Source organism: Jaculus jaculus, chromosome 14, assembly GCF_020740685.1.
Source record: "Jaculus jaculus isolate mJacJac1 chromosome 14, mJacJac1.mat.Y.cur, whole genome shotgun sequence".
Lineage (NCBI taxonomy): Eukaryota > Metazoa > Chordata > Mammalia > Rodentia > Dipodidae > Jaculus > Jaculus jaculus.
The window spans coordinates 7,034,442-7,049,071 of record NC_059115.1 but is presented as its reverse complement, the minus strand read 5'-3'; the positions used below and the strand labels follow the sequence as shown (position 1 = coordinate 7,049,071).

Below are 14,630 nucleotides of genomic sequence, written 5' to 3'. Positions count from 1 at the left end.
ATCCCTTGGACTTGCTGGTTAGCTAGTCTAGCTGAATTGGTGAGCACCAGGTCTCAAAGAAAAAAAAAAAAGTAGCTGATTATGATTGTGGTAGTGCACATCTTTTGTCCCAGCACTCAGCACTCAGGAGGCTGAGGTAGGATCGCCATGAGTTTGAGACCAGCCTGGGCTAGAGTAATACATCTTTAAACAACAACAACAAAGAAAACCAACCCACCAAACAGACACCTTCACCATCACTACAGTTCGCTTCCTGTCATTGCTCACCAGCCTCCTTGTCTGCCCCTCCCCACCCCCAGTGAGCCTGTTCACCTGTGAAAGGACCTCTTGGGCCTTCCACCAACTGTGTCTGTGTTTTTGCTTTCATTCAGCAGCAAGTACCTGGCCTGGCACCCTGGGGAAGTCTTTGGAAACAGCTGTTTAGTAGGGCCATTGTATTAGTCAGGGTCATTATTAGTTCAATTCCAAGGCTTTAGGGAAATTTTGGCCAAACACTTGTCAAGCCTCCAGGCTCTCTCCATCCCAGCACCCTCGGGAACTGCCCCTTCTCTTGCCTTTGGCTTCTCATGGGGGTGGGGTCTGTCCATCCTTTCCTTTCAAGCTGTGGTCTTTTCTGAAGCGCAGTCCTAGGGAGGGTGGGGTCTGGTGAAACCCAGGGACTGTGGAGACACTCAGACAGTTGCATTCCTTCTGAGCTCTGTGGGATTGTGGTGGCACTGGCCCAGGTCACAGGCGCTGGGTGACCTCTTCCCGCTCTCCCGGACCCAGTCCCACCAGCAGTACCCTTCATCACACACCTCGTCCCTGCCCAAGAAGTCCTACTGCAAGACGGACAGCAAGGGCTACGGCGCGTACGACGACTATGAGAGCGAGCAGTACGGGGAGCTCGGCGACGAGGAGGACGAGGGCAAGGACGACTACGACGACTTCGCCAAGGAGCTCAGCCAGTACCGGCGCGCTAAGGAGGGCAGCAGCCGGGGGAGAGGTGAGCCTGCCCGGCATGTCTCTGGGGCAGTGCCGCAGCTACATGGGTCAGGGTTAGCAGTGCTGGGCCATGCTCAGCCCAGGAAAGATAAAGGCATTCTGAAGTGGGCAAAGTGCACAGCCGGCCTCAGGGCCAGCCTCTGGGCAGTGGGAAGTAGACCCTTAGAGAGGCTCAGAGGGGGTGGGAGGAGGCCGGCTCACCCCGCAGCCCTCCCTCCACTCACCGACTCTGTTACCTGACCAGGTGTGCTGCTGTTCTGCCTCTGGTCCTTGGACCTGATGAACCTGAGGCCTGGGAGGCTGAGGGGGTGGGACAGTTAGTGGCAGCTTTGGCAGTCTCCTGCCAAAAGCCACACCTCTCAGAAAGACAAGCCTAGCTTGAGGGGCTTGTAGATTCTTCCAGTTCAGGTTCTTAGCTGTGACTCAGCCTGAGTGCTGCTTGTTTCTGCTCCTGGAGGCCTTCCTGGAGCAACCATTCCACAGGTCCTATTTCACCCAGTTAACACAGTGAAAGGAAACAGACCAGATGCAGTTTAGCCTTCTATTTTAATTTTTTTTAATAAAATATTTTTATTTATTTATTTGACAGAGAGAGGGAAAGAGAGAGACAGACAGAATGGGCACACCAGGGCCTGTACACGCTGCAAACAAACACCAGATGCATGCCACCCCCTTGTGCATCTGGCTAATGTGGGTCCTGGGGAATTGAACCTGGGTCCTTTGGCTTTGTAGACAAATGCCTTAACCGCTAAGCCATCCTCCAGCCCTTAGCCATCTATTTTTATCAGCCAATACGTTGAAAATCACAAACATCACAAAACTGAAATATTCAATGAGTCATTTGATATTCTTTTTCCTCCTTTTTATGCCCCCAAGCTTTTGGAACCCTGTGTGTTTTGTATGCAGACTATCTTAGTTGGGACCAGCTACATGTCAGATGCTTTTTAGTCATCACATGTGTGCTGGAGGCTGCTGCAGTGGACAGTCTAGTTGTAAGCACACTGGACGGTAGGGGAGTGTGGGCTGGAGTCATGAACTCCAGGATGCTGAGAGCCCACGGAGAGGACCAGAGGGAGCGTTGGTCTGTTTGGAGCAGGTGGGGAAGCTTCCTATAGGAGGAGGCAGTAGTAACCAAGCAAACACATTCCCCTCTTTCTTGCTGGTGGGGTTTGCCTACTGCCTGAAGCTCACTGTTCCAATCACTCTGCAGGCAGCCGATGCCGGGGCAGGGGCTACAGGGGCCGCGGAAGTCGTGGAGGGTCTCGAGGCCGAGGCATGGGCAGGGGAAGCCGAGGCCGGGGCAGAGGCTCCATGGGAGACCACATGGAGGACGAAGAGGACTTCTATGAAGAGGAGATGGAAGTAAGGTTTTCTGCGGCCCTAGGGGGGCAACAGTGCGGCTGGCAGGCTCTCAGCGCTGCAACCACTGTGGGGGTCGGGGGGGGGGGCTATGGGACTAAGGTGGATGGCAAGCACATGAGTGTGCAAGGTTCCTTTTGGAGTAATCGAGGAAAGCTTCATTCAAGTATTTTGAGGCGGAAAAGGTATCAAAGAGCAGGCTGTGCAAATCCTGATTTTTAGAGGCAAGTTTTCCAAGTGTCCTATAGATGGGCTGGATGCCTCTGCACATGTGTACTCATCGTCAAGTATGAGCCTGCAGGATGCACACATCTGCCTCTAAGGCCACTGTTGTGTGACCTTTCTGTGTCAGTTCCTTGGCTGTCCTTTGTGCCCAGAGGCACTGTGGTGGTTCTGCCCAGGCGTAAGTCTCAAGAGTTGAGGCTACAAGGGCAGGCATTGGGAGCACCAGCCCTCCAGGCAGCCTTACTCAGCTGCCAGGTTTGTCACGTGCCCTCCAGAAGCGGGGAGGGTGTATGGAAGGGTCCGCGTCTCTTCCCTGACCCTTCCCCTCTTCCCCTCTGGAACCCAGTATGGAGAAAGCGAGGAGCCGATGGGAGAGGACGATTACGATGAGTACTCCAAGGAGCTGAACCAGTACCGCCGCTCCAAGGACGGCCGAGGCCGAGGTGGGAAGGGGTCCCCCTGGTGGCATGCTGCTGGGGATTGTGGCAGCTGCTGAGCTTTGTCTGCTTTCTCTCCAGGTTTAAGTCGAGGCCGTGGACGGGGTTCTCGAGGCCGAGGGAAGGGGATGGGCCGTGGCCGAGGCCGAGGCGGCCGAGGAGGAATGAGCAAGGGCGGAATGAATGATGATGAAGACTGCTACGATGAGGACATGGGCGTGCGTCCACTCTTCCTTCTCAGCCGGGTTTAAAAACTTTGGGGGGGGGCTGGGCGTGGTGTCGCACACCTTTAATCCTAGCGTTCAGGAGGCAGAGGTAGGAGGATCGCTGTGAGTTCGAGGTCAACCTGTGCTAGAGCGAGACCCTACCTCATAAAACAAACAAATTTTTGTTTTTGGCCAATGCTCTTTTAGGGGTTTTTCCTTCTCTAATGAGTCATTCTGGGGGATGGGGGTCCTATCCCCATTCCCCTCATCCCCTTCCCCAGAGTTCGATCTCAGTAGTTAGTTCTTTGGGGGGAGGCTCCCTGCTATGACCATGTGTTTAAAGTCATGCCTTCACATGAGGTGGATGTGTTCTCACGCAGGGTGGCATAAAAGTGCCAGAGCTTTTCCCATCTGTGCTCCGGTGTGCAGTGTGAGCTGGAAGTGCCCGCTCCGGTCCTCTTCTTTCACCACCTCAGAGCCTTCTCCTCTGCCTTTCTCACAGGACGTTGGTGGCGGAAGCTACCGAAGGAGTGACCATGACAAGCCCCACCAGCAGTCTGACAAGAAAGGCAAAGTCATCTGCAAGTACTTCGTGGAAGGGCGGTGCACGTGGGTAAGGGCGGTGCAGCACGCGGGCTCACATGGGTGGCCTCCAAGAATGTGCTGTCGGGATGGGGAGGGATTGGGATGGGCTTTGCTTACCACAGCACTTGCTGGTGCAGCGAAAATGTCTGTCTGGAAGACTCAGTTCACTGCTCGGGCAGGAGGGCCCAGGGTATGATGACATGGTGAGAGATTTTAGTTTGGGGATATGTTGATGAATTGAGGAGGAAGTGATGCTGATAACAAAGTGATGGTGTATCCTGGTTGTCAGGGTTGGAGAGGGGATTATTAAAGCAGTCACCTTAGCCTTGGGCGTCAGTTCTGAAGAGATACTGGCCAATGTTATGGCCAGTGTTAGTGCCGATGGGTGTGAGTATACAGAGGTGGCAGGTAGCTGGTACACACGTGCACCAGGAAGAAATCAGTATTTCAGACTTAATAGGTTGTCATTCTGAGCTCCAGTGGCTTCAGCAGACATATGTTGGTCTCTCCGAACAAGGAGTCTCGGGCTGGGGTGAGTGGTGTCCTGGCAGCCAAGGCCACTTTTTACTTGTCCACCACCTGTAAGCCTGGGGGACGTCTCCGTGTGACTGCACAGTGGCTGCTGGGCTTCCGGCCTCGCGCCCCAGGCTGAGGGGGAAATGCGTGAAAGAATTGCTTGTTACTCTGGAGTGCCCACGTGTCACGGGTAGGATCAGCAGGGAAAGCTGGGAAGTGGGGTGAGTGCACCTCAGCACATTCTCCCAAACCAAACTTGGACTCTGTTCAGGATGGAGTGTGGGACTAGATGACAGGCAGGCCGCGAGCTTTGGTAGTAAAAACCAGACTGAAGCTAGTGAGGAGGGAGAAGAGGAAGAAGGAAGAGAAGGGCTGGAGAAATGGCTTAGTGGTTAAGTGCTTGCCTGTGAAGCCTAAGGACCCCGGTTCGAGGCACGATTTCCCCAGGACCCACGTTAGCCAGATGCACAAGGGGGCGCATGCATCTGGAGTTCGTTTGCAGTGGCCGGAGGCCCTGGCGTGCCCATTCTCTCTCCCTCTCTCTCTCTCTCTCCCTGCCTCTCTCTCTCCCTGCCTCTTTCTCTCTGTCTGTTCAAAATAGAAGAAGAATGATTGTAATGGGGAGGTAATATGATGGAGAATGGAATTTCAAATGGGAAAGTGTGGGGGTGGGGAGGGAGGGAATTACCATGGGATATATTTTATAATCATGGAAAATGTTAATAAAAATTAAAAAAAAAATAGAAGAAGAAGAGAACTGGGGAAATGGGCAAAGGGGCTGTGATCGCCAGGGAGCCAGCACTGCTGTGAGGGAGAGCCTGGGCTGGGCAGCAGCGTTGCCAGCCTGCTTTTCCTGAACCACCTTCCCTAGGAGTGCGTTTCTGTTTTGATCTCTGTGCGTCAATCTCCTGCATCGCTCCTAACCTCTTCAGTGTTTCTCTTCCAGGGAGACCACTGTAATTTTAGCCATGACATCGAACTGCCAAAGAAACGAGAGCTGTGCAAGTTCTACATCACGGGATTCTGCGCCCGCGCCGAAAACTGCCCTTATATGCATGATATCCTTGTCGCGCTGTCCCCAAGTGCTCCCCTCACTCAGCTAGGCCTCTCATCTTTCACCCGTGGGCCCACTATCCCTGTTGTCACGTGAGGAGACCCACACACCTGCCACATGCTCTTGCGGGCTCGCGGTGCTGGTCCTCCCACTGCTGGGCTTGCTCATGCTTTCCTGGCAAGCTTTGGGACAGCGGTCCTTGAGCTGTCGTCTTCCACTGAGGACTGGAGGACCTAGCGCCAAGGCCAGCTTGGTGGGCACATGTGCTCTGGAACCTAAAGGAGTCCTGGGTATGCTGCCAACCACTGCCACCTGGGGCAAGTCACCTTACCTTTCTGGGCTTGGGTCTCCTTGTCTCTAAAACAAAGGTGCTTGGGTGTGCTGGGGTGGGCTCCTGGAGAGGAAGCGTTTGCCTTAATTGGTTGTGAACGTGATTTCCCCTGTAAGCTATATCACACAACTGGGAACTGCATCAATGGAGAGGACTGCATGTTCTCCCATGACCCCCTGACCGAGGAGACAAGAGAGCTCCTGGATAAGGTAAGGGCCGGCATGCCGTGAGGGCCAAAGTGACAGGAACCAGGACATATGCCTCCCTTGGCATGGTTCTGCAGGACAGAATTCCCATTTTCAGAAGGAAACAAGTTCCTTCCTGCAGGGGAGGAGACCACAGCCAGTTGCCGCTGTTCACTGGGGAACAGCTTTGGAAAGGAATGCTGCCTGGTATGTCTCCAGGCACACCTTGTCGTGTCCTATCATCAATATGCCATTGGGGACTTGGGCAGAGAGATCAGAACTGGAGGTCTTGGAGAGGGCACGTCCTGGGATGAGGAATCCGGGTGGTCTCACACATCAGGCGACATTTGACCCATCCCTGTGGAGTCAGCACTAGGAGGTTGGGCTCCTTTCTTGGTGGTGGGAAAGGAAGGAAGTGTATCGCAATGACACCAGCTAGCAGCTGCGCTCTCAGAGACTTTAGAGATCAGCTTTGCCAGGGAGAGGTGGACCACCCGTCTAGCGCTAGCCCAGCAAGCACAGTGTGCAAGGCTCTGGGAGAAAAAGTCCATCCTTGAGGGACGTTCCTGTACAAACACAAGCATGTCCTCTGCTCGGTGCTATGGTGGTGGGGTGCTCACTTTGCCCTTTCCCTGCCTATCAGCAGTGGGTTGTGTCATCAGTGCCTTGTCATTTCAGCACAAGCACAAATAATGGCTGTCTAGCTTTCACTGGAAGGGCTAGCCCTGTCTGTCCGAGGGCGCCCTCTGCTGGTAGCTGAGGATCTTCACTTCCCCCCTCTTCTTTTTTTGTTTTTGTTTTTGTTTTGTTTGTTTTTCGAGGTAAGGTCTCACTGTAGCCCAGGCTGACCTGGAATTCACTCTGTAGTCTCAGGGTAGCCTCGAACTCACCGTGATCCTCCTACCTCTGCCTCCTCAGTGCTGGGATTAAAGGCATGTGATACCACACCTGGCTGCTTTTCTCTCTTTCTCTTTTTCTTTCTTTCTTTCTTTTTTTTTTTTTTTTGTTTTTTTTTTTGAGGTAGGGTCTTGCTCTAGTCCAGGCTGACCTAGAATTTACTATGTAGTCTCAGGGTGGCCTCAAACTCATGACAGTCCTCCTACCTCTGCCTCCCAAGTGCTGGGATTAAAGGAATGTGCCACCGTGCCTGGCTTAATTTGTTAAAATCATTTTTCTGTTTGTTTATTTGAGGGGTTCGGGCAGAGAAAGAGAGAGGCAGACTGTGAGAAGGGATGGCCAGGATCTCAACCTGCTGCAAATGAACTCCAGACACCTGTACCACCTAATGCATCTGGCTTTTGTAGGTCCTGGGGAATCAAACCTGGGTCCTTTGGCTTTGCAGACAAGAACCTTAACTGCTAAGCCATCTCTCCAGCCCTGTTTTTTTAACTAAATATTTATTTATTACTATTACTATTTTTTTTTATTTTTTTGGTTTTCCAAGGTAGGGTCTCACTCTACTCCAGGCTGACCAGGAACTCCCTATATAGTCTCAGGGTGTCCTCGAACTCACAGCAGTACACCTACTTCTGCCTCCCAAATGCTGGGATTAAAGGTGTGTGCCACCACACCCAGCTATTATTATTTTTTTATTAACAATTTCCCTGAGTGTAAACAATATCCCTAGTTATGCCCTCCCCCCCCACTTTCCCCTTTGAAACTTCCATTTTTTAACTTTAAATAGTCCCTCTGTTTTTGATTTGAGATAGGTTCCTTTTAAGGCTTCTGTATGTAAACTCAAGTCAGTACATTTAAAATGAGCTGCAAGCTGGTCCTTGGTGGCTCACACCAAAGTCCTGGCCCCCTGGCACCTGAAAGACCAAGAGCTCAAGTTTGAGGTCTAGAGAGATGGCTTAGTGGTTGGGGCGCTTGACTGCAAAGCCAAAGGACCCAGGTTCTATTTCCCAGGACCATGTAAGCCAGATGCACAAGGCACATGTGTTTGGAGAGTTTGTTTGCAGTGTCAGGATGCCCTGGCGTACCCATTCTCTCTCTGCCTCTTTCTCTTTTTATATATATGTGTAAAGTTTGAGACCAGCCTGGACCACATATTTAGACTCTTTTTTTTTTTTGTTTGTTTGTTTGTTTTCAAGTTGAGGGGCTCATTATAGCCCAGGCTGACCTGGAATTCACCCTATAATCTCAGGGTAGCTTTAAACTCAATGACCCTCCTACCTCTGCCTCCCAAATGCTGACATTAAAGGTGTACACCAGCATGCCTGCCTACTTAGACTCTTCTTGTATGTGAAGATGACAGGGTTGCGCATGATGGCGCACACCTTTAATGTCAGCATTCGGGAGGCAGAGGTGATAGGAGAAGCACCATGAGTTCAAGGCCACCCTAAGACTCCAGAGTGAATTCGAGGTTAGCCTCAGCTAGTACGAGACTGTACCTCAAAAAAAATACCAAAAAGGACTGGAGAGATGGCTTAGCGGTTAAGCGCTTGCCTGCGAAGCCTAGTGACCCTGTTTGAGGCTCGATTCCCCAGGACCCATGTTAGCCAGATGCACAAAGGGGCGCACACGTCTGGAGTTCGTTTGCAGTGGCTGGAAGCCCTGGCACGCCCATTCTCTTTCTCTCTCCTCTCTGCTGCTCTCAAATAAATAAATTTTAAAAAATTAAAAATAAACCAAAAAACAGGTGCCAGGTTCAGTTTCTCAGTGTAATGCCAGGTACCCAGATTGATACATGTGTCTGGAATTTGTTAGCAGTGTCAAGAAGTCCTTGTATAGACCCCCCTCTCTGTCTCTCATTGCAAATAAATATTGAAAAAAAGGGGCGTGGTGGAAGCAGGGTTGGAGAGAAGGCTTAGTGGTTAAGGCGTTTGCCTGCAAAGCCAAAGGACCCAGGTTCATTTCCTCAGGACCCATGTAAGCCAGATGCACAAGGTGGTGCATGCTTCTGGAGTTTGCAGTGGCTGGAGGCCCTGTCGTGCCCATTCTCTCTCTCTGCCTCTTTATTTCTCTCTATATATCTCTCTGAAATAAATTTAAAAAAAATTTTTTTTTTTTTTGGTTTTTCTCAGTAGGGTCTCACTCTGGTCCAGGCTGATGTGGAATTAACTCTGTCATCTCAGGGTGGCCTCGAACTCATGACAATCCTCCTACCTCTGCCTCCCGAGTTCTGGGATTAAAGGCGTGCGCCACCATGCCCGGCTCAAATAAAATAGTTTTTAAAAAGGAAAAGCAGAAAAGAAAGAAGAATCAAATTGGGATATATAGTCGGAAAGTAAAATTTACATTTGCCTCTTGGAAGGGCCTAAATAGCCCCTCAAAAGCCTGAGGTCAGCCAGGCATAGTGGTGCACGTCTTTAATCCCAGCACTTGGGAGTCAGAGGTAAGAGGATCAAGTGAGTTCAAGGCTACCCTGAGATAACATAGTGAATTCTTAGTCAGCTAGATGGAGACCCTAGCTTGAAAAACAACAACAACAACAACAAGAAACTGAGGTCAAAGCCGGGCGTGGTGGCACACGCCTTTAATCCCAGCACTCGGGAGGCAGAGGTAGGAGGATCGCCATGAGTTCGAGGCCACCCTGAGACTACAGAGTTAATTCCAGGTCAGCCTGGACCAGAGTGACACCCTACCTTGAAACACCAAAAAAAAAAAAAAAAAGAAAGAAAGAAACTGAGGTCAGCTGGCATCTCCTTGCCAGGAGAACTGCACTGTGGTCAGCTGGTTGCGGGCCTAGACTCCTGGTAGCTCGAGGAGCCAGGCTAGGTGCCAGTTAGTGCTGGGCCCTAACCTCTCTTCTGAAATGTACCACTGCTCTCCCACCCTCTGCACCCCTCCCCGCCAGCTCTGTCCATCCCTTTTTCTCCTTTTTTTTTTTTTTTTTTTTGAGATAGCTTTTTTCCCAGCCCCAGCTTCTCCTGAGGTGGGATTATAGGCATGAACCACCACCCCCACTTTGACTTCCCTAATTCTTGGTGGCTCCAGTTTCTAGGAGTCCACTCTAGTTTTGGAAGCTTGCCTTCCTGGGGATTGGGACGATGCTTACATGGCAAGAATGACATGAAGGAAAAGAAAAATTAACAGGAGGAAGTCCCTCCTCGCAGGTGCGTCTGTTAGCAGTCAAACTTAGGCACTCTGGCATTTCTTCACACAAGAGTACAAAAACTAAAACATACAAGTGTCTGAGCCTACATTTTTCAGCTCCCTGACCTCAGCTGCAGTACATTGGTTACATATAGGTTTGTTCGTTTGTGACAGGGTCTCTTGTAGCCCAGGCTGGCCTGGAACCCACTATGTATCCGGAGCTGGCCCTTGAGCTTGTCTTTCTGTGTCCACCTCCCAAGTTGTAGGATTACAGGCACCACTACCACACCCAGCAGTTCTGTGGGTTTGACAAGTAAAAACATCACTACGACCAAATTTTACTATAGAGAGGACATTGACCCTATCACCCTAAATTCCTCTGTGCCCTGTTCAGTAAGCCCTGCCCCACATTGTCAGCTAGCATCTGCGTCCCTGTTCTCTGTGCTGTGCTTTGTCTTCGCGGTTGTCCCAGGAGCTGGGTGTGCAGCGGGACACGGAGTGAGTGCCACATGTACACAAGGCCCTGGCTTGGGTCCTTAGACCGTGTGAAGAAAGAAGCGTCACTCAAATAGATGTGTACATTAAGCAGCTGGGTGGGCAGCTGGCGCTCACAGGCAGCGTGATGACCTGTAGTCTGCCCCCTCAGTGGCAGGTGTCTGTAATTCCTTGCCACGGCTGCAGAGTCCAACTCCGTTGGGAATGGCAAAGTGTGTCAGCACAGTTTGTAGAAGAATGCTAATCTTGTTTTCTGTTTGTGACCTGTTGTTGTCTGGAGCTCTTTCGGGCATTTTTGTACAGGTGTGACAGTGACCCTGACTTCTGCAGTCCTTCAGGTCACTGCACATCTGTCGTAGTGTGTGAGGTCTGGGAGCACAGCAGGCTGCTCCTGGCTGGCTGATGACAGGAGCCTGAGAATAGTGTCCCTGCTGGTGGGGCTCTGCCGGGAACCTTGGGCAGGTGTGCACCCCACACAGCATCTCTGTCTGCTGCCGGGAACCTTGGGCAGGTGTGCACCCCACACAACGTCCCTGTCTGCTGCCGGGGAACCTTGGGCAGGTGTGCACCCCACACAACGTCTCTGTCTGCTGCCGGGAATCTTGGGCAGGTGTGCACCCCACACAGCGTCTCTGTCTGCTGCAAGGGTTGCTGGGTCATTTGGGCCTGGCCCTGCTGCTCATTTTCTCTTGCATGTATTATCTTTCAGTGTTAGGGTCCAGATGCAGTTAGGAGACCCTCTGTAAGGGTGCTGTGGATGTGCCGGGAAGGATGCTAGTAATGCATCTTAATCCAGTCAGCTACCAGCAGGCTGAGCTGTGGCTGTCCCACCCAGTGCTGTCACATTGCAGCCCTAGAGCTAATAGTCTGCTGGAGACAGGTCCTGGCTCTGTGATGTGATGCAACCTCAAAGGGGGTAAATTATGTTACAGTGTGTGTGTGTGTGGGGGGGGTGCCATGTGGGCTGGTAGCAAGATGAAATTAGAAATAAGAGCAAGCAGCCAGTCCTGGTGACACATACCTTTAATCCCAGTATTCAGGAGGCAGAGGTAGGAGGATTGCCCTGAGTTCAAGGCCAGCCTGGGACTACAGAGTTATCAGTTAGCTTGGGCTAGAGTGAGACACTACCTGGAAAAAAAGAGGAAGATATGGGCTGGAGAGATGGTTTAGCAGTTAAGGCATTTTCCTACAAAGCCATAGGATCCCAGTCTGATTCACCAGGACCCACATAAGCCAGATGCACAAGGGGTTGCATGTGTCTGGAGTTCATTTGCAGTGGCTAAAGGCCCTGGCGCACCCATTCTCTCTCCCTCTCTCTGCCTCTTTCTCTCAAATAAATAAGTAAAGTTTAAAGAAAAAGAAAGAAAGATGCACAGGTGGAGGCTGGGCGTGGTGGTGCACGCCTGCCTTTAATCCTAGCACTCGGGAGGCAGAGGTGGGAGGTTTGCCGTGAGTTCAAGGCCACCCTGAGAATACAGAGTTAATTCCAGGTCAGCCAGAGCTAGAGTGAGACAATGTGACCCTACCTTGAAAAAGGAAAAAGAAAGAAAGATGCATAGCTGGGACTGGACTCTGACTCCAGACCCATGATCCTTTTACCCCTATCTTCCCCAATGCTGAGATTACAGGCTTGTGGCACTATGCCTGGCTTAATGAAAGCTCTCTTACTGTGACACAGAATTGAGGTCATGAATCCAATGCTGTCAAGATTTTTGTCAACTTTGTTTTTGTTTTGTTTATGGTGAGAAAAAAAAAGTATGTTTAGAATAAACCAGCTGGATCCAGTTTAGATGATCCCAATTTTGTTGGCAACATCCAAAGCTCCTAATTGGGAGTCAGCCAAGCATATGCCTTCTCCTCTCCATCAGGCCTGATCAGGGCCTCATCAGTGTCATTGAGCTTCCTCACTATCTGTTTGATCTGGTGCTTACTTGTTGCCCTTGATGTCCACAGTGAGCGAGCGCCCGGGTGGTATTGTCTTCTGTGTCTGCGTGGCCGCCTTGGCGAAGACCCACATCTTGTGCTTCAATTTCTCCCAAAGAACTCAGTCAGTCATCCACACCAGAGGGCCAGTCCAAAGCTGACCGTGACTGTCATTTCTCACTGCAGATGTTGGCCGATGATGCAGAAGCGGGCGCTGAGGATGAGAAGGAAGTGGAGGAGCTAAAGAAGCAGGGCATCAACCCCCTGCCCAAGCCACCCCCTGGTGTGGGCCTCCTGCCCACCCCTCCGCGGCCCCCTGGGCCTCCGGCTCCCAACTCTCCCAATGGCAGGCCCATGCCAGGCGGTCCTCCTCCCCCACCGCCGCCCCCTCCCCCACCTCCCGGGCCTCCTCAGATGCCCATGCCAGTGCATGAGCCCCTATCCCCCCAGCAGCTGCAGCAGCAGCAAGACATGTACAACAAGAAGATCCCCTCCTTGTTTGAGATCGTGGTGCGACCCACAGGACAGCTGGCCGAGAAGCTGGGTGTGAGGTGAGTGCCCTAGACAACATCGGGCTACAGGAATATGGCCCGCGCAGTGCCCTCCCCTCTCCAAGGCTCCTGGAGTCCTGAAGGTGTCCTGGGCTGGGTGCCATCACCTTGCCTCCACAGCTTCCTCACAGGCACCATTTCCTCCTCTAGGTTCCCTGGACCTGGTGGACCCCCAGGACCAATGGGTCCTGGGCCCAACATAGGACCCCCAGGGCCTATGGGTGGCCCCATGCACCCTGATATGCACCCTGACATGCATCCGGACATGCACCCTGACATGCACCCCGACATGCATCCTGATATGCACCCTGACATGCACCCCGACATGCAGATGGGCCCTGGCATGAACCCTGGCCCACCTATGGGTCCCGGCGGCCCCCCGATGATGCCCTATGGCCCTGGAGACTCCCCGCACTCCGGAATGATGCCCCCCATCCCACCAGGCCAGAACTTCTATGAGAACTTCTACCCACAGCAGGAGGGCATGGAGATGGAGTCGGGGCTTATTGGAGACTCAGGTATGCCGGTGCTAGATGGGTCAGAGGCCTGGACTTGTGAGGGCAGGCCTGGGGGAGGTGTGGAATGCGGTGGTTCCTTCCCCCATGAGTCTCCCAGCAGCACTCTATCCCCACCTCATGCTTGTATGTTGTAAGTGCTGTGGGGTCTCTTCCCTTGTTCAGACCAAAGGACTGTTGTGCTTCCTCTCAGTAGAATTTATGTAATCCTCAGGGAGTTTCACTGAGTGTACCTAGCATCAGGATCATGGCCTTGTCAGAGTAAGTCAGTGCCCTTGACAAGGCTTTTCTTCCAGATAGTTCTAGGTTGGAACCAGCATGGTCCACCCTATGACTGGCTGTTTTCCTTTCTTTCCTTGTGGGTTGACAACAACCCCAAGGTCTGACAGTCAGGGGCCTAGATGACATGAATGGCCACAGGGAACACAGTGCAGCCTGGGAAAGGAGGAGGTCCTGGCTGTCGCCTGGAGGTTCAGAGGGAGTGGTCTGCCCTTCCTTGCCTTAGCTGCACAGTGCTGGGAAACAGAGAGGAGTGAGTTTGTGCAGGTCAGCATGGGCCACTGTGGGGGAGTGGTGGGAGTCAACTGCCGGCCTCTACAAATAGTGAATAGTTGGTTACAGGGTCCTGGAGTGGAGGAGGCAGCTAAGTGTTCGGTGTTCTGTTCCCCAGAACAGGGTTACAGGCCACAGCTGGGCAACCTGTCTGAGGAGAGCAAAGAGAGCTGTGTGCTTACCAATGAAGGAGAAATCCTGCCATACACAGGACTTCTTGTCAGCCATGGTGGAGAAGGATCTCTGTGAGAGGTCTAGGCCAGCCTAAACTGTGTAGTGCGTTTTAGGCCATCCTTGGCTACAGAGTGAGACCCTGTCTCGAAAATAATAGAAAGGGCTGGGGAGACTGCTTAGTGGTTACAGGCACTTGCTTGCAAAGCCTGCCAGCCCAGGTTTAATTCCCAAGTCACCCATGTAAGCCAAACTCAAAAATGTGGTACAAGCTGGACGTGGTGGTGCACACCTTTAATCTCTGCACATGGGAGGCAGAGGTAGGAGGATTGCTGTGACTTCAAGGCTACCCTGAGACTACATAGTGAAGTCTAGGTCAGCCTGAATTAAGAGTGAGATCCTACCTCAAAACAAAAAACAAAAAAAAAGAAAAGAAAAGAAAAGTACAAGTATTTGGCTTTCTTTTGTAGTGGCAGAGGCCCTGCCACCCCACCATACATACC

General features: G+C 52.0%; 1 protein-coding gene across 4 annotated transcripts in view; it reads left to right on the top strand.

The window, feature by feature from the left end:
• Zc3h4 (zinc finger CCCH-type containing 4) overlaps window positions 1–14,630 on the top strand; it is a 43,315-nt gene that overhangs the window by 22,287 nt on the left and 6,398 nt on the right. For all 4 annotated transcript variants that reach the window (XM_004672628.2, XM_045133520.1, XM_045133523.1 and 1 more), the window contains 9 exons: window positions 769–985; window positions 2,195–2,346; window positions 2,915–3,011; window positions 3,087–3,223; window positions 3,714–3,824; window positions 5,259–5,370; window positions 5,797–5,906; window positions 12,525–12,889; window positions 13,040–13,407. In XM_004672628.2, coding sequence (XP_004672685.2) covers window positions 769–985; window positions 2,195–2,346; window positions 2,915–3,011; window positions 3,087–3,223; window positions 3,714–3,824; window positions 5,259–5,370; window positions 5,797–5,906; window positions 12,525–12,889; window positions 13,040–13,407 — 1,669 coding nt within the window. The remainder of the gene's footprint in view (window positions 1–768; window positions 986–2,194; window positions 2,347–2,914; window positions 3,012–3,086; window positions 3,224–3,713; window positions 3,825–5,258; window positions 5,371–5,796; window positions 5,907–12,524; window positions 12,890–13,039; window positions 13,408–14,630) is intronic.